The 19,442-nt window shown below is 51.0% G+C and overlaps 2 protein-coding genes across 2 annotated transcripts in view; both read left to right on the forward strand.

Annotated features, from left to right (window-relative positions):
* Window positions 1-7,660, forward strand: part of LOC133208732 (collagen alpha-1(VII) chain-like) — a 117,171-nt gene extending 109,511 nt beyond the window's left edge. Inside the window, exon 87 of the mRNA XM_061346820.1 lies at window positions 7,560-7,660. Coding sequence (XP_061202804.1) covers window positions 7,560-7,588 — 29 coding nt within the window. The 3' untranslated portion in view covers window positions 7,589-7,660. The remainder of the gene's footprint in view (window positions 1-7,559) is intronic.
* A 5,872-nt stretch (window positions 7,661-13,532) lies between these two features.
* Window positions 13,533-18,521, forward strand: UCN3 (urocortin 3). The gene is made up of 2 exons (XM_061346830.1): window positions 13,533-13,842; window positions 17,853-18,521. Exon 2 carries the CDS (start codon window positions 17,862-17,864, stop codon window positions 18,330-18,332), a length of 471 nt encoding a protein of 156 aa, XP_061202814.1. The 5' UTR covers window positions 13,533-13,842; window positions 17,853-17,861; the 3' UTR covers window positions 18,333-18,521.
* Window positions 18,522-19,442: the final 921 nt, after the last annotated feature.

Below are 19,442 nucleotides of genomic sequence, written 5' to 3' on the forward strand. Positions count from 1 at the left end.
CACTGCCAGGGATGGGGCAGCCGCAGCTTCTCTGGGCACCCTGTGCCAGCGCCTCAGCACCCTCACAGGGAAGAGCTTCTGCCTTATCTCCAACCTGAACTTCCTCTGTTTCAGTTTGAACCCATCACCCCTTGTCCTGTCACTAGAGACCCTCACCCATAAGGGCAGTCGGGGTAGACCAGTTGGCCCAATTAGCCTGGTTAATGCCCACTTTTGCTGACCTGTTTCTTTGTGATGTGCTCTGTGAGGGGAAGCCACTTTGGGTACTTTAAATCCAGTCCCAACATCACCAGGCGATAACTGACCCTCTTCCCAACCAACACTTTACCCTTGGAAATAAGCATTAAGAGACAATGTAGGCTTCACAAAGCAGCTGTAGATACCTCCAGCACTGTATCTGCACTCTGTTGTGGGGTGATGGCACCCCTTGGGAGTGGGAGTCATCCAAATCCAGGCAGGCCCATGTATCCTCTACATGCCCACTCATCCTGGCTGAGCCTAAATGCTGCCAGGAGCTGGTCTGGATGGGGACATTTGCTTTATGGATATCATGACCTGGCATAGACAATCCTATAGTATCAAATACCTCCTGAGCCACAGTGAGCATGAGAGGTCCAAGAAGAAGCCCAAACTTGAGCCAACCTCCAACATCCCCTTTGTCTTCTCTTTTCCTTGCTTATGAAAACCAGCCAGAGGGAGGTGATGAGCTGCAATTGCCTTGTGTAAATCCAAGAGGAATGAAGCTGGGAGAAGCATTACCAGGACACCTCAGAAGCTGGACAAGCAAGAGAAACCATTTCACATGAAGAGGCAAGGAATGCCTAGAAGATGATGCTGGAAAACTCATTATGAGCAGGAAATAAAGTGGTGTGAGGAGAGGGAACCATCTGATTGCTCAGGAGAGCAGAGATATCCAGGGGGTCACAACAGCACCACTCATCCATAGAACTGCTGTGCAAAACACATACCTGGAGTTTATTTTTGTAAAATAAAAGTGGTTTAATGTTGTTGTGTATAATTCCAGTTCATCATTCACCTGGAAGCAGAAATCCTTTTAGAAAGGCAGAGAGAAAGGTGGGAATTTCTAGGTCTCCGTGTCAGGGATGGCCTTTCAGCTTGAGCCTAAACTCCCTATGGCCTCTAGTAAGTCCCACCTTCTCCTTCACTTGAGCATCCCTGGGTAGGTTAAGAAGAGCCATCCCAAACTGTAGAGTACAGGGTTCAGAACCAGGCTTCTCCATGCAAAATGCCACCCCAGGTCCTCGAGGCATTTGGAGCTGCTGCTTGGAGAAGTGTGGAAATCAAAGAAGTGGGAGGCTGAGCTTCTGGGTTTTGGTGGTCATATGGACCCAGATGAGAGGAATCGTATCCTATTGGATCTCCTCCAGGTATGCCAGCCCCTGGGAATGGTCACAGCAGCTTTGATGGCACAAAAGTCTCTCCTTGCTTTTGGAACACTTGTAATTTGCCAAAGAAGCAGCAGAAGCAAAAGGCTTTGCCTTCCCCTGTTGTGTTGCAACCAGATAGGAAATAAAGTGTCTAAATATGACACCTCTCAGATGTGGCATGTGCTGGTTGACCATGCCATTGCTGCCCACGCTACCAGCTTAGCAGGGATCTCCCCAACATGGGAGCTAGCATTTTGGGCTCCTTGCCTTTGCCTGGGGTGCCCTGCTGTGCCTTGGGAAGTTGAGCATCCATGGATGCAAGCACAATTCCTCTTGCCACAACAGGTCCCCAGTAAACATGCCCAGGATGTCTATAAAGGGTCATTCTTCTGCCCCATATAGATAAAAATGCATCCATTAATGAATGTACATTGTGTTGCATCTTCAAGGGAATTGCCTTTCCTCCTCATAATGCCTTTGGTGGGAACATAATGATGAGGATCCGTGGTGCAAAGGGATTGCTGGCGAGTTGGTTAGGAAACCAGTGGGGCTTATCAGTTTTCTGCACCATTTGGTAAGGTTGAGCTCAGATTTCCCTGGTTTCAGGGTTGCCTCATTGCTACTGGTGGTATAAAAGGATACCTCTTACCCTTAATGGGTAATTCCCACTTAATGTGGTTACCAGAGAGGTGGTGGATGCACCATCTATGGAGACATTCAAGGCCAGGTTGGATGTGGTTCTGAGCAACCTGATCTAGTTGAAGATGTCCCTGCTCATTGAAGGGGGTGTTGGAACTGGATGAACTTTGGAGATGCCTTCAACCCAAACTATCTTATGTTTCTACCCACTTGTCCCAGGCACTGAGGAGCGACAAACAGAGATTTAGGGGATTTTTATTCCCCTTCATAGCTAAAAAAAAGAGCTTTTTTTGCTAAAGAAAGAAAAGGAAAGAAAAGATGAATTTGGTCAATGCTGGCAATGAGACAAGTGCCATTTTCAGCCTAATATTTCCAGCCTGTCCTCTCGCAATAATGCTCTGTATCAGAATGTACTTCAGCAAGAAAAACGCTCAGGTTTTGTTTCATAGCAAGAGAAATACTCCCTGAGAAAACGAGCAAGATGTTCCTGGCTGAGCCAAACAACGGAGCAGCACCATCCAAAGGAAAGTGTTTATTCAGTCCCAGGTGTGGCCACAGTGTCAAGAAACAGGGTTTATTGTGAGAAACACCCCGATTTCCACATTTCCCTGCCATCACAGTGATGGGAGCACTTTGGAATGAAGGATGCAGGATGCTGATGTCTGCAGAGCCCTGGTTGGGTTAGGGAGCTTTCAGGGTACCCATCTACGTAGATGCTGCAACCTCTGCCCTTCAGCATCCCAGGACACATGGAGTGACTCGAACTTCAGCTCCTGCATCAGCTCAGGATTGTTGACATCATCCAGGGGAGCATTTGCAACCAAGAGGAAAAACTTTCATTCCATCATGCTTGATGGAAGTAATCACTGTGCACAAGAAATCAGAGACCTAACGGAGCGCATGGCCTGCAGGTTCAGTTGTCACCTTGGTATGAAGATCTTTATTTAGGTGGGACCTTGCCCAGGATCACAAGTTACTGAACTCCTACAATTGAGCACAAGTGTGATGGGGAAGGGCTGAGGGATCTGGGGGGTTCAGTGTGGAGAAGAGAAGGCTCAGGGGGGACCTGATGGCTGCCTCCAACTGCCTGACAGGAGGATGGAGCCAGGAGGGGCTGGGCTCTGCTCCCAAGGAACAAGGGATGGGACAAGAGGAACCGGCCTCAAGCTGCACCAGGGCAGGTTTAGATGGAGCTGAGGAACAATTCCTGCCCCAGAGGGTGCTCAGGCATTGGAACAGGCTGCCCAGGGCAGGGCTGCAGTCACCGTCCCTGCAAGTGTTCACACAGCGTGGAGACGAGGCCTCAGTGCCATGGGGCAGTGGTGGCCTTGGCAGTGCTGGGAATGGTCGGGCTGGATGAGCTTAAAGAGCTTTTCCAACCTGGTTGGTTCCATGACTGTGCAAAGAAAATGGCATCTCAGAACACAGGAAGAATAAGGCAAAAGGAACTCAGCCATATGGAGGGCGGGGAATGCCCTTCCAGAAATGTTCACTTAGGATAATTTGATCTGGGACATCTCTGCTTGCAAACCCCTGTGCCCCAAATGACCCTTCTTGATGCAAATCATCCCAAGGCTGGACTGGAGCAGAGGTATTTGTATGGGAAAAGGGGACATATTGGAAACACACTGCTAAGAAACAACCAGCAGCCCAGTTAACACATTGGCAGTGTCACAGTTCTCACTGTTCAATTAATAAATACATAAAAACCTCATTAATAACATTAATTATTATAAGAATAACTCTCCTGGCACCTTGCTTCTCTCTGGTATGGTGATGGCCTCACCAGCATTCCTCCAGTGAAGGCACCAATGGCTTCCAGCAGGAATATGGGGTTACCATACTTGAGTGGCCACCACTACCTGACCCATGAAGTCATGTCAAAGCCTGGGCTGTTTTATTAGCAATGGCAATAAACATATATATATACACATAACCATATATATTATTTTATATATCTGAATAATGCATACACGTATTTATGGGGCTGCAGTAACTCTGGACCAGCTGCAGTGGTGAGTTTCCACCATGACAATGGAGACAGATATCACCAGGAGCCCTTCTCCAGTTGAAGGTGCACAGCATCACCTCCTGGGGACCATTGCACCAGCCAGCTCAGTAATAACTTAAAGTGGCACTTATTTACCAAAAACCAAGAGGAGAAGGAGACTTCCTTCATCTTCTGGAAGTTGTTTCCCCAAGGAGCCCAGCTCCACATTTCATTGACCCACATCAGCTATCAGCTGCATCAAGGCATTAGGGAATAGGAGGTTGCATCGCTCTGGGCTGGCGAATCCATTCATGAAGTCATGTTAAGTTGACATCAAGTCTAAGGAGACAGTAACAGCAGTAATTGCATGAAGATTGGTTTTATCACTGTGAATCAGCAGCACAGTGAGGGTCTGGAGCCAGCAGTAGGTGAGCAAATGGACCTGGGGGACCTGAGACGTGCCTGAGAACATGAGGGATTCACCTTTCTGCCTCCCTGTTCCCAGACACCAAAGAAATAGGATGACACCTTCGTATTTTCCTTTCAAATCGCTTAAAATAGGTCTTACCCTCCCAACATGCACAACTTCTTGGCAGCTTTCGGCTCCAAAAGCTTGGTGAGGAGTGCACGAGCCCCAAAGCCAAACCTTGGGGACAAATTCATCCACCTTCATGATGAAGATACAGCCAAAAGGAGAAGGGAAGAGTCTCGAGAAGTGATTTGACTCAAGACCCCTCACCATAGACCAACCCAAAGCAGCATCTCACCTGGGAGTCACCAAGTGACTTAATTCAGATGCAAAGCATCTGGATGACTTAAGTGAAACCCAATATTGTGGTCAAGTATCTCAGCTCGAGCTGTGTGGGGCTTCGGGAGGTGTATTAAATGCAGCTTGAATTTCCCATCAGTGCTGTGGGAGCTTTGGCGTAATGGGAAATGGATAACTTGATTGGTTTTTAATACGTCTACCATTAAACGTTCACTATTGATTTGCCATCTGAACCGCTTTGGCAGGGCCAAAATATTCCCGGAATGCATCCTCGGAGCTTCCTTGGAAATGTCATGTCACTCTAATTGAGTTTCTTGACATGATTTGATTTCAGGGCAGGGAGGGGGGTGACTTTTAGGACTTGGCAAGCCGGATGCTTTCCAGGCGCAGGGAACTGGGGATGCTCCAAACCAGACTGAAACCAGAAGATTCCCGAATACACGTTGCATTCGAAAGCAAAGGACATGGCTATGAGCATGTGGAAAGCTGGGGCTTTAATGCACCTAAAACCGGCTTCCTCATGGAGTTTGCAATGTGAAGGGTGATTTCAGAGCATGAGTGACCCTATCACTTGTTTTGTCTGGCTCACAGAGCTCCAGAGCTGAGTACATAGGCCTATATCTCTGTATATAGGTGTACCTATAGCTTGAGCACACAGGTCTATATCTCTGTATATAGGTGTACCTGTAGCTTGAGCACACAGGTCTGTATCTCTGTATATAGGTGTACCTGTAGCTTGAGCACACAGGTCTATATCTCTGTATATAGGTGTACCTGTAGCTTGAGCACACAGGTCTGTATCTCTGTATATAGGTGTACCTGTAGCTTGAGCACACAGGTCTATATCTCTGTATATAGGTGTACCTGTAGCTTGAGCACACAGGTCTGTATCTCTGTATATAGGTGTACCTGTAGCTTGAGCACACAGGTCTATATCTCTGTATATAGGTGTACCTGTAGCTTGAGCACACAGGTCTGTATCTCTGTATATAGGTGTACCTGTAGCTTGAGCACACAGGTCTATATCTCTGTATATAGGTGTACCTGTAGCTTGAGCACATAGGTCTATATCTCTGTATATAGGTGTACCTGTAACTTGAGCACAGATCTGTATCTCTGTATACAGGTGTACCTGTAGCTTGAACACAGGTCTATATCTATGTATATAGGTGTACCTGTAGCTTGAGCACACAGGTCTATATCTCTGTATATAGGTGTATGTATAGCTTGAGCACACAGGTCTATATCTCTGTATATAGGTGTACCTGTAGCTTGAGCATACTCGGCCCCTTTGCAGGAGGGGGTTCCTTGTGCATTGAGCCAGTAAAGTCTTGAAGGAGGAAAGGAGAAAGGAGAGAGGAGAGGAGAGGAGAGGAGAGGAGAGGAGAGGAGAGGAGAGGAGAGGAGAGGAGAGGAGAGGAGAGGAGAGGAGAGGAGAGGAGAGGAGAGGAGAGGAGAGGAGAGGAGAGGAGAGGAGAGGAGAGGAGAGGAGAGGAGAGGAGAGGAGAGGAGCTCTCCTCATTGCACATCCATGTCCGCGGGCAGTTCCTTAGCAACCCTGACAAAGGAAAATGGATGGGGAGGGATGAAGAGGCCGGGCCAGTGTAATTTAGTAATTTGATAATGATACAGCCCCTGAAATGGCTGTGAGCGCTGACAGCAGGGTCCTGAGCATCATCCTGCATCCTCTGCCTGTGGATCGAAGCCAGCAACAACCCTCACCTTCACTCCTCCAGTCAAAAGCAACCCAGTGTTCATCACTGTGGCACCAGCCTGAGCTGCACCGGGTTAATTATTACGTGGTATTTTTAGAGCAGGAGTAATTTAGGCTCTGGAAGTTAATGCAGGGCTGGACCTGAGCACCTCCGTGGTTCTGTGGGAGGTGGTGGACGTTTGAATGCTGTCCACAGCCCTTTTGGGTGATGTCCATTGCTATTTGGAGCAATAGGAATTGCTGCATTGATGTATTGGGATATGCAGGCTCTTGCCAGCATCACTGGGAGGATGCTGGTGAGCTCCATCCCCATTGCAAAGATGGAATTACAACCCAACAGCCATAATGCCCTTAAGAAAGGAAGGAAAATGTTGGAAAAGCCTGGAAAACCATGCCAACAAAGCAGCTCTGCTCATGTGAGCTGGGACAATCAGGAGCAGAAATGGGGATGGATTTGCCCCTGACATCGTTGCTGTGTGGGTTAGGATGAGACCCAAGGAGAAACTCTCCCATCCAGGAGGCAGTGCTCCTGCAGGAGCTGCCTCAGGCTATCCATCCTGCCGCAGTTTGCACCCCAAAGCACCCCAGTAAATCCCATTTGATCTTTTAGGATTCCTCTGGATGGCTCCTTGCCCATCCCTTGCCTTGGGCATCCTCTAGCCCAGCACCCTGAGCCCCACTGGTGGGCTCTGCATCACCCAGATGTGTCCTGAAACCACCGCAGGCACCTCCCCAGGGATCATGAAGCCAAGGGGCCAACCCATACCCACAATTGCAAGGATCAATATAACCCATCCATAGAGAAGGAACCACCACGCTTACTGAGCACTGTCTCTCCCACCAACTTCATCCAGCTGCTGCAGCCTCACAGTGGGAATTATCCCTGCGTACGGAGGCAGGGAGAAGCAGAAGCAGCTCTTTTTATGCTCCATTCCGCTGGGTGTAAATAGGTTTTATGTTTAAACCCACTGTCAGGATAAGTGCCCTCAGGCCAGCCCTGCTCCTCTACATGGACCCAGGCTCCTGCTGACTCCCTTTACCTTTATTCCTTCCTTTTAGATGTTTCCTTCAAACCAGAGATGTGCTAACAATAGCTGCAGGCACCATGTGTGCAGATAGGTGCTAACACCCCTTTGGCGAAGAGGTAGAGGTGCAAGGGAGAGGCAGCAGATAAAAGCATGGCAGCAAACACTTGAGGAAGACGATTCCATAGAATCCCAGAGTTATTTGAGTTAAAAGGGATCTTAAGATCATCCAGTTCCAACCCCTGCCATGGGCAGGGACCCCTTCCACTAGAGCAGCTTGCTCCAAGCCCCTGTGTCCAACCTGGCCTTGAACACTGCCAGGGATGGGGCAGCCACCATTTCTTTGGAATTTAGAGGATTTAAGATTATTTATTTCATTTCCACTGCTCTTTTCTTCCTTTGGAGGGAAAGCATCAAGAGCCTGAAGCATCTCATGCCTGAAGGCTCTCAGTGATGCAGTTGCCCTTCGGGTATGGCCCAGCCGTTCTTGCAGGAGCACATTCAGCAATCTGCAAAACAGCCCCAGCACATTTTATCCCAAAGAGGCTTTTTGCTATTACATTTGTATCAGAAGCTGAGGGCAGAGCTGATTGATTGCCAGGAGCATGACGGTGGGGTGGGTAACTGCTCATTACAGACATCCAAGTGCTTTGCATACAATCAGGGCTGTAAATCCCCTGTGACCCTGCGGCAGCAGCCAAAGACTTGGGGCTGAAGGAGGTGAAAGAAGGGCAAGAAAGGGAAAATGATGCTTCAAGCTCTGCAAAGCTAACTCCATGTCCCTGGGTCCTCTTCTTCCTCTGCTCATGTGCCAGCTTCAAGAGACAGGGCATCCACATCCACTGTATGGTCCCTTTGGAGCCACGTGCAGGGATTTGCTGCTGCTGAGCTGTTGGAAGGAGTGAAAATCACCCCCAAATGGGGTTCTGGGAAGAGAAACCCCCATAAATCAGCCTCACTGGAGAGGAAGGGCTGTTTGCTGTAGGGCTATGGGAAGATGGGCAAACCCTCCCTCCACAGCCTTGAAAATGCAAACTGAGTCTTAGATTAATAAAGAAGGGTCAGAGTGAACCAGAAAACTCCATTCTGCCGCTCTATAGACACAAAGTGCATTCATGTCTTACTTCTCTATGCAATTCTGGTGCTGGAAGCAGTAAACAGGACCTCACATCACATTCCCTTTGCTTCCCCAGGCCAGGCAAAACTTCCATGCTGCTATTTAGGATCATAGAATCATGGAATGGTTTGTGTTGGAAGGGACCTTAAAGCTGATCCAGTTCCAACCCCTGCCATGGGCAGGGACCCCTTCCACTGGAGCAGCTTGCTCCAAGCCCCTGTGTCCAACCTGGCCTTGAACACTGCCAGGGATGGGGCAGCCACAGCTTCCCTGGGCACCCTGTGCCAGTGCCTCAGCACCCTCACAGTAAGGAATTTCTTCCTAGTATCTAACCTAAATCTCCCCATTTTGGGGATGTTTTTTGTTCTCAAGGTGCTGGTGTTCCTCTGCCTTATTTTTCCCAGCAATGGATTGGTTGTGATGATGAAACTTTAATAAGATCCTGTTCATCTGCCCACATTTGGGCTTTAAATGATTCACAGACGGAAATTGAGCTCAGCAAGAGCAAGAGAGGCTGTGGAGAGTTGGGAAGGTGTCCTGCTCCTGAAGAGATAGAACATAAGGGAGATGTGCGAGGATGCGAGGGACAAAACATGCATTTATCATAAGTTTGGTCATTTCCATTAAAACTTTTGGTACTTTGAGGCCTTTTGGCCATCACCCAGCTCCCATGGGTGCCCCATGCTCTTCTTAGGGTCCTCTGGGGTTATCCAGCTCCCATGGGGACCTCAGGATGTTCTTAGGGTCACCTGGGGGTATTTTCATGCTGTGACATTTCCAGTTGTGCAGCAAAGACTCCGATCCCTTGTGAAAGCCAAGAGGAAGCAGGGATCTACACACTGTGGTAGCCAGTGACAGCTGGAACTCTGGTTTGCTTTTGAAGCAGACTGATAGGGATGAGCCAAGTGATTTGACTTCTTCCATCTTTCTTTCTTGGGCGCTGCCTTCTCTTTCCTGTTTTCTCCTAATCAAATCACTGTGGAGGCTTCATGGCTGGTGTGTGGGTTTGCTTCCTGCAAGGACATTGCCCTGCACCAGCCCTTCCTAACAGCAAGGCTTTTATAGAATCATAGAACCATGGAATGGGTTGGGTTGGAAGGGACCTGAAAGCTCCTCCAGTTCCAACCCCTGCCACAGGCAGGGACCCCTTCCACTGGAGCAGCTTGCTCCAAGCCCCTGTGTCCAACCTGGCCTTAAACACTGCCAGGGATGGGGCAGCCACAGCTTCTCTGGGCACCCTATGCCAGCGCCTCAGCACCCTCACAGGGAAGAGCTTCTGCCTTATCTCCAACCTGAACTTCTCCTGTTATTCCCCAAATGATGGGAAGCACATTCCCCTCCGTTCTCCAGCTTCTCCTTCAGGTAGTTTTGGTCATCTGAAGAATAAAAATGAACAGACTTACATTTACATGGGCCATTATGGCAGTAGGACGGACTTTTGAGCGTGACCCATGTGTATTTGCCATTCCTTCGAATTCGGTGTGTCTTCAAGTTTGGTTTGATTGCTTTTCATCTTTGCAGCCATTGGATTCTCTGTCTCAGGCCTGGCTTTAAGTTCCTCCCTGCCTTTTAGTCTGCTCTTGTGCCCTGAGACCTTTGGGATCCACTGGCACCCAGCTCAGTCAAATGGGGTGAGGTTCAACTCAATCATGGGAAGATGGACCCATGCTGGAGGTGGGTAACTGCACTTAGCACCCTCCTGTGCAAGGCTGCAGCAGTAGCCACGGACACCAGAGAGCCCAAGCAGGAGCTGGCACTGACAATCACCTCCTCAGGGTCCCACAGCACCTCCCAAATCCCTTAGGAACATGGATCAGCCCTTTCCTAATGTCCCCAAGCTAGCCAGAAAGCCGGGAAGGGCTGAGCACCCAATTTCCAACCATTCAGATGCACAACGCATGGGGACAGCCTGAAGCAGTTGCAATGGATAAAAACTACCTCAAACCTTCTCCCTCCATCACGCACCATCTCCTCTCAACCTCAGGAAAGCTTCAGTGAGAAAGGGCGAACACCCCATCACAAGGGATGGGATGGTTGCAAAGGTGGAGCAGCCATCTCCTATGTGACCTTACCCATCCCAACCTACAGTCTTTATATAGTTCAATTCACCTTGGAGACGCACTGAGGTAAGCTAAAGATCCATCACCTCTGGAGGAGAGTGGGCTTTAGGATGGATTCAATAACCTGCTTTGATATTCCACCTTTCCCTAACCTATGTTCCCTTCCCCAGGTACCAGAATCCCAGCTTCCCAGTGATGTTGGCAACAACAGCACTTCAGCTTTGGCCTGAAGATCTGAAACTCTTGGAGGTGCTCAGGGACACCAGGTCTTTGTGTCAGAGGTGTGCACCAGGCCTTGATTTCTGGGGTACCAACCTCAATGGGATGTGATGTCAGGGCACAGGATGGAGACGCCCCCGTTGGTAAGTAGAAGGGACCCACTTTTTGAGTGCCAACACGAATTCCATAGGATCATAGAATGGTTTGGGTTGGAAAGGACCTTAAGATCATCCAGTTCCAACCCCCTGCCATGGGCAGGGACATGAAATATCCATTAGCCAGGTCAGCACCTAGAGCTCCCATCCGTATGTATTTACATCCTCAACCCCCTCCTTCCATCCCCAGACCAACAATAGCAGGGGAGGTGAGTCCCTAACCCACCCTGAAGCATGCAGGGCTGTCAATGGTCTGAGTCAAACAGGGTCCAAAGGTCTCCTGAGTGCTCCACAAGGACACAGTCAACATCAACAGGGAGCAGGAGGATGCAAAACACATCTCTCCAATAAGGTGTGATGGTAGAGAAACGCTGGTGAAGCCCTCACTGTCCACCCCAGGCATGAAGCCTTCTTCCTTGGGTGGTCAAACCTGGGTTGAGTCAAACCTGGATGGAGTTTAGCACCACCAGGAACCACATGTACTTTACAAAGCTTTAGATACCTTCTGCCAAGCTTCAGGCTTTGCCCTGCTGTGTTATTTGATCAACCAGCACTAGTTAAGCTACTGGGTAATGGTGCTACTGAAGCCCATCTCACCCTATGGAGGTCAAGGGAAGGCAGGACACAAGCCAAGCTGGGGGAAGCTGAAGGTTGTTTGAGAATCAGCACCTATAGATCTGAACAAGAGCAAGGGGAAACTGGTTTTGGGTTGGGACAGGATGATCTTAAGGCCCTTTCCAACCCAAACCATTCTGTGATTTGTAATGGACCTCCACCATCAGGGACAGGTTGGGAATAGCTCTCGTCTATCACCGCTTCCCCAAGCAGTGAGTTCAAGGCTTTCATCAGCTACAGGGACCATGGAGCCCTTAGAGACACCAAATCCCTCTGCAATAAATGAACCCATGAGAGCAGAGAGGACTATGTGCCAGATGATGATTTACCTCCCTCCTGGTGTGAAGATGTCCTCCTAATGGAGTTTCCCACCCAGCTCTTAGTGTTGAAAATGAGTGTTCTTGCCCAAAAATACAACTGAAGGCTCCAAGGACTGGGATAACCAAACCACCTCTCAGGTCCCAGTGAACGAGGGGAAAGAAAACATCGATCCAGGAGGTGAAAGCATGACATGAAAATGGAAGAGGATCCACTCTGGAGCAGTGGATCCTGATGTGTCCCAGCCAGCAACTGGAGGTGATCAAGGGCAGAACACTCTACCTAGGTTAGAAGCCAAAGGGGAGCTCTCATTTTAACTGTCACTGCCTTTCAGACACCAACCAGCATCTTCAAGGTCTGGGTGGGAAACTCAAAGAGGCTCATCCAAGAATATCCATAGTCACAGCTCCGTGTGCCCAAAGGAGCTGCTGTGTCCATTGGCTGTGTGGTCCAGGAGCAGGAATCTCTCCCCATTCCAACTCAGAGTCCATCCAGGGTCACTACTGGCTGCTGTTACCTTTCATGGAGGGTTTTGCCCACCTACAGCCGGATGTGTCCCTTCCCAACTGCACCACACCAGCCCTTTGCTAGGACAGGGTGGTGATGGCATCTCAAAGCAGAGAGGAGCTCTGACCAATAGGCAGGGCTGAGAAGGGTCCTGGGGCCACAAACCCACACTGACCATCAAAGGGAACCCTCCATCAGGGACCTGACCCCTTTGGGTGTCAGCCCATAGACTAATCCCTGTTCCAGCAAGGAGACCTCCATCCCCATCCTCTTTGTAGCACAAAGCACTTTTCCTTGCAAACCAATGCCATGGGACACTGCAGGAGAACTCCCTCTGACCACACCAGAACCAGAACCAGAGGGGGTTTTCCTGCCTTGCTGCTGTCTTGGAGCAACCTGAGTTAATTCTGCTGGATCTCAGTGTCTCTGGGGAGTTCAAAGGGTTTTTGTCCCCAAGACACGCATAATCCTTACAACCACCCCTCTTCAAATGCTGCCTCTGGGAATGTGCAGCCCCATCCTGCAGGAACTTCCCCATATTTCCAGTCTTCCACAGGTTTTCCTGACTGCATGGGAGGAGAAAAGCCCCCCGAGATGGGAAACTAGGCAGAGAGCAGAGCAGTGTGAGCAGGGCAAGTCTGTCCTTGCTGCGGGTAGGGGTTATGGCACCATAGAATAGTTAGGGTTGGAAAGGATCTTAACATCATCTGGCCCGGGGCAAAACCCTGCTGAGGTCCTCCACCAGCTCCACTCTTCATATAGAAACACATTAATTAGGATAACACTTAATCAGAGCTGAAAACCCCAACAGGCATCCTTAGGGGGCATAAAACCCTTTGCATTTAAAGCATCCTTGCACCAAGTGCCTTGCTACCTGGAGGAATGGGGGAGAAACGTGTTTGTGTGCCCCTGCAATGTCCCAGCATTGGTGACAGCCCCGTTTTGGGATGACTCCCACCAGGTTGTCAGGTTCAGACGTCTGGTTTTGCCCTTGTCCCCCCTCCTTTTTGGCTCCTGTGAATGGGGAGCGGCGCCGCAGCCCCGTGACGTTGCCAGCTCCCTCTGATTTCAGCTTAATGAAATCATGCCCAAACGAAGGCTCCACGTCTGGAGTTACGACTCCGACCCCGTGATCACTCACTTTTATATATACACGAGGGAGGGGAAAAGCGTTTCCATAGAGAGAATAAAACCAGCTGAGCCCTCTTTAAGAACAAGAAAAGCAAAGCAAGGGGCGCAGAAGTTCAGGGCAACGCGCCTGATGCTTCTCTCCTTGGAGTGAGCCCACAGCAATCCTTTCCCATCCCGACCACTGAGGACTACCAGGTGAGTGCCTGGGTTTCATTTATTAACCATAAAGCAGGTTTATTTGCACGAAGTTGAAGTGTTTTAGTGTTTTCCTTGGGAGAGCACATCCCGCTTTTCTCCACGAGAAAAAGGCAGGATCGGGGAAAGCAGTTTGGGATATTGTGTTGAGGCTCCCCACATCCTCCCTCCTAACCAAAGGGATCTCTTTTTTATTGTTACATCAATTCTTGGGTGCTGGGGATAGTTGGGGAATCTTGGGAAATGGAAAAGCGGGACAATAAATCACTGCTGCGATTACAGGGATGGGGAGGAGAGGAGGGCACAGCCCCATGGGGCCAGTTTGCATTGGGGAGCCCCTGGGAATCAGCATCCTCAGGAGGGATTCATTAGGAAAGTGGAGGTAGCATCACATGAAGAGAGTCCAAAGGGTCTAGAGGTCTCACCCACAGCGTTATTTTATCCCAGACTTACTTTTGATGGGGAAAGAATCAGTTTTATCCAGTGCCTCCGGTGCCGATGAGCAGCTTTGATCCCACTTTGCCAGAGCCGCCTTCCCGAAGTGATTTTCTCTTTCAAATCCAAGAGGCAGCTCCTCAGCTGAGCAGGTCCTGCTGTGCCTGTCGGCACCATCTCAATAAATGCCTATAAATTCCTCATGGGCATCCCAGCAATTCCCATCAGCAGGAGCAGCACCCGCAGGTCACCCGGAGCAGCAGCAGATTTAACTCCGACTTCCTCAGATCCACCACATGTGGGTTTTCTTCTTTTCCTGCTTTGTTTTTAGGGGGGAGAAAATCCCCATTCCAGCTTCTTTCCTTGCTCCATACAAACTTCCTGGTGTGCCCAGGTGCAAACCCACCATGGAAATAGAGACAAACCCTGCAAAATCAGCTTTTCCTGCCCATCCAGCAGATCCAGGCACTGCTTTCCTTTGATTTTTGCTCTTTCCACCAGAATATACACCACAGCCAAGGACCAGGAAAACAGACACAGGATGAGATTGTGTCTCAGCCACATCTCCCCCTTGCTCTGCCTTTCCTGAGGTCCCCAATGGGTTTTCCTAAATGCCACTGGTTTCAGATAGCAGTGGAATAGCTGTTGGGAAGCAGCTATTGGAGATGCTGCTCTGTGGCTTTAGGGAGGGCAGCAGCAGTTCCAACCAGAGCAATTGTCTCCCAGCAGCTTTGGGTACCATTCCCATTCTCCATCTGGCAGCTTGGGGTCATGGAGGAACAGGGGCTGCAGATAGGGGGGGCAAAAATAAGCCATTTGTAAATCCATGTCCCACATCCTGCTAGCAGGGGATACAAAGAAGTTCCTATGGGAAATGCTCCATCTGGGGCTGAAGTAGAGCAAAGGGAGTGGGAGATAGGTCTTCATCCTGTTGAGCTTTTGCAACCCAAAACTAAGCGCCAGGATTTAAGTGTCTGACTTGGGACTAAAGGAATGAGAGTTTTGGGTGTCCAGACCTGTGAGGGTTGGGTGTCTGGAAGGGTTTTCTTCCCTTATCCTACAGGGATTTGCTGGTGTTGCCTGGGCTGTGCTGCTGCTGCTGCATGTCCTCAGTGCAGGGCAGGGTTATGGGGTGGTTGGTTCCTGGGGGAGCTCTGCGGGGTTCTGAGCAGGGGCAAGTGGAAATCATAGGATCATGGAATCAGCCAGGTTGGAAAAGCCCTTTAAGCTCATCCAGTCCAACCCTTCCCCAGCACTGCCAAGGCCACCACTGACCCATGGCACTGAGGCCTCGTCTCCACGCTGTGTGAACACTTGCAGGGACGGTGACTGCAGCCCTGCCCTGGGCAGCCTGTTCCAATGCCTGAGCACCCTCTGGGGCAGGAATTGTTCCTCAGCTCCATCTAAACCTGCCCTGGTGCAGCTTGAGGCCGGTTCCTCTTGTCCCATCCCTTGTTCCTTGGGAGCAGAGCCCAGCCCCTCCTGGCTCCATCCTCCTGTCAGGCAGTTGGAGGCAGCCATCAGGTCCCCCCTGAGCCTTCTCTTCTCCACACTGAACCCCCCAGGTCCCTCAGCCCTTCCCCATCACCCTTGTGCTCCAGGCCCTGCACCAGCTCCGTGCCCTTCTCTGGACAGGATTAATGGGACAAACCCATCCCCACCTCCCCATCCCCAGGACAGGGTTCAGGTGGCAGCAGTTTGAGTGTCTGTGGCTCAGTGATAGTAGAGCGGCTCCAGGGTGAGAGCCACTGGGGACAAAGGGGTTGATTTGATTGGACCAGTCTGAGGACATCTCCCCCGGCAGCCACCCCTCCTGCATCAATGCACAGACCCCATCCCAAGCCCCAACACACCGACATCCACAGGGACTCCCAGGAGCCGTCCTGCTCCTCAGGACATTCCCAGGCGCTTCCCCACCCTCTTTGTCTCCTCCGTGCTCCTCATGGGAATCCCATCAGCATGAATGAATCCTCATAGGAAATAACATAGCATCTCACTCAAACATCGGGTCCCCAAACCCCTGGGCACTGTCCCCAGACCTGGGCTTGCCATGAGATGCGCTTACCACAAGATGGGGCCCGAAGATTGGGAATGCCAACACACCTCCAGGCTCATGCAGGGTCTGTGTGCCCTTGGGGCTGGCCCAAGGGGCACAGGTCAGTCCTCAACATAGGCAAAGGCACCCACGCAGAGACCCCATGCAGGTTTTTGGTAGCCAGAAGGGCATACAGAGCGGTGGGTCACATCCCAGATAGCCTGGCCTCAATGATGGGAGGTTTTGCAGAGCTGGAGGGTTATTCCAAGGTTTTCATCCCCCCCTCAGGACCCCAAAATGACCGCATTTCAAGCAGGGAGGATGCTGCTGTGCTGTGATTTCTGTGGTCCCCTCAGCTCCCCAGTCAGGGCTGCCCATGAGGGGACTTCACCCTGGATGTGCCATCAAATAGGACAGCCTGTCCTGAACCCAGGGTAAAGGGGACTCCTAGGGATGGAGCACAGGGAATGGGCATCCCTGGAGCACCCAAGGCCAGGGTTGGAGAAGGGGCACGGGGCCACCACACTGGGTGGGCGGTAGATCACATCCCCTGCACTGGGGATGGCTGTACCCCATTCTCCATGCCCGTTTTGGACCCAGTTGCATGAGCAGGTAGATGGGCAATTACTGGCTTGAAGGAGCACAGAAACATCTCTGATGGCTTCAGGCTGAGAGAGGAGCTGAAAGGAAACCCCACTTTTGCTGATGGTTCTCACTGTGGGGAGGCATCAGCAAGGTGCACATGGGTGCATGGGGAGTGACATGAGATTGTCCCAGGCAAGGAGGGACCCTGGTAAACCAGCCCTCCTGCAGCAGGCACTTGTGTTCGACAAAGGGATGACCAAATCCTCCCCTCCATGGAGGCTGCAGCTTTCCAAGCATCTTGGACATCCCAACTCCCACCCAGCACTCCAGAACCAAGGGCTGAGGGGCTGTCCCTCTCCATGACCTTATAGAATCATGGAATGGTTTGTGTTGGAAGGGACCTTAAAGCCCATCCAGTTCCAACCCCGGCCACGGGCAGGGATACCTTGCACCAGAGCAGCTTGCTCCAAGCCCCTGTGTCCAACCTGGCCTCGAACACTGCCAGGGATGGGGCAGCCACAGCTTCTTGCATCATTTAGATAAAGCAGTAAGTTAACAGAGGAAAGCAAACCCAGACCAACCTATGCCAGGGTCTCACCACCCTCATAGTAAAGGATTTATTCCTTCTATCCAACCTGAACTTCCCCTGTTTCAGTTTGAATCCATCACCCCTTGTCCTATCACTCCAGTCCCTAATGAAGAGTCCCTCTCCAGCACCCTTGTAGCCCCCTTCAGACACTGGAAGGGAGAAGGAGACCCCAAGACAACTCATTCCCACTCATCCTAATGATTAGATGCAACTTAGTGGGGATGTGGGAGATGAATCCACCCTTGCAGGACCTGGGAGGTTGAGGCAGTGTCCGTGGAAGGACATGGGGGTGACGATGCTCTGCCGCGGGCCCCGCGGGATGCTCATGCCCATCTCTGCCCTCCCCTTGCTCTCTCCATTGGACAGGCCACCGCGATGTCCCACTGCAGGCTGCTGCTCCTCCTCGCCCTGCTCTGTGCCACCGAGAGCAGCCGGGCTCTCCATCTGTACAACCCCACCTCCATCCTCAGCTGCCTCAACGCAGCCCTTGCCGAAGGCCAGAAGAGCTTCCCGGAGGAAAACACCGCCTTGGACAAGCGCAGCTTCGAGTCCCCATCGCTGGAAGAGGGCTCTGAGGAGCAGGAAGGGGATAACGTGGCAGAGGAAGAGATAGGGAAAAGGACGTTCCCAGGGGAAGGCCATTACAAATACGTGTCCCAAGCGCAGGTGAAGGGGAAGTCGTACCAAAACCGAGCCAAGAGCGACCGCCGCACCAAGGTCACCCTCTCCCTCGACGTCCCCACCAACATCATGAACATCCTCTTCAACATCGCCAAAGCCAAGAACTTGCGGGCGAAGGCGGCTGCCAATGCCCACCTCATGGCGCAGATCGGGAGGAGGAAGTGACCCTCCATGGGCCAGAGGGGACTGATGGCCATGTACGATAGCAGTGTTGTATAGTTTTGACCCATCGAGCTCACTTTCATATCTCTTCTTTGTCCTGCTCTCCTCCCTGCTCTCCTCCGTCGCTCCTCCTGGACATTTCCATGCACAGGGAAGAGGCTCATGTCTGCTCCAGGGCAAGGGGACTGGTCACCTCGGGAAGGTCCCTATTAAAGCTATGATCTCTTGAGTTTCCCATGCTTTGTTGTCCCATTGTCTCCACTGGGTGCTCTGTTGGGTCTGTCTGGGCCTTTTGGGTATCCAGAACCTCCCTCCAGCTCAGCCTCATGGTACTCTCCCCACCACAGTCCAATCCCTACTCCACCCTCAAACACAAGCTGTCCCTATACACAATCCTCAATGCATTGGGAAGGGAGAACAGGACTGGCCAGGGGACCTCAGGAGGGATAGAATCATGGAATGGTTTGGGTTGGAAGGAACCTTCAAAGCTCATCCCCCTGTGATGAGCCAGGACATCTTTTCAACTAAACCAGGTTGCCCACATAAATGGATGTGGTTCCCAATGTTTGGATTCCACAATTTCTCCTCCTGGATACTCTCTAGGTTTTAAGGTTGTCTTTGCAACCACCTCTTTGTCCACCAGCACATTCCATAGTCACAACTGGGACAGCATCAACCTCCCCATCCACATGGTCCTTCATGAGTGGCCCCAGGCCAGGGTCACCCCATGGCCTCAGGTGAGTTTGGACCCCAAGAGCTGCAGGTGCCTCCCTGGCTACTCCAGACACACCTATGGGGTCTGTCCATGTTGTCCAATCCACCCCTGCCCACCTTTCTACTGCTCTGAGAAATCTCTGCATCAGCTCTTTAGCTGGTACAGCTTCACCTCCCCACACACAGACCATCCCCATTCACCCTCCACTGAGTCCCAGCCCACCAAGCTCCCACCCCTTCACCTTAGACTGTTTATCCCTTCCTCTAAACACCCCAGCACAGCTCCAAGATGGAACTTCATCTCTGGTCTCCATCCCTGCTGTCTCTCTTTCCCCATTAGATGCTTACCAAGAGCAGCTCCCACCAGCCCTATCCAGGCCCTGGCCATAGGTAGCATTC

This window comes from Neopsephotus bourkii, unplaced genomic scaffold, assembly GCF_033783945.1.
Source record: "Neopsephotus bourkii isolate Nb327-2 ecotype Australia unplaced genomic scaffold, CSIRO-AGI_Nbou_v1 NB_281, whole genome shotgun sequence".
In the NCBI taxonomy this organism is placed as follows: domain Eukaryota; kingdom Metazoa; phylum Chordata; class Aves; order Psittaciformes; family Psittacidae; genus Neopsephotus; species Neopsephotus bourkii.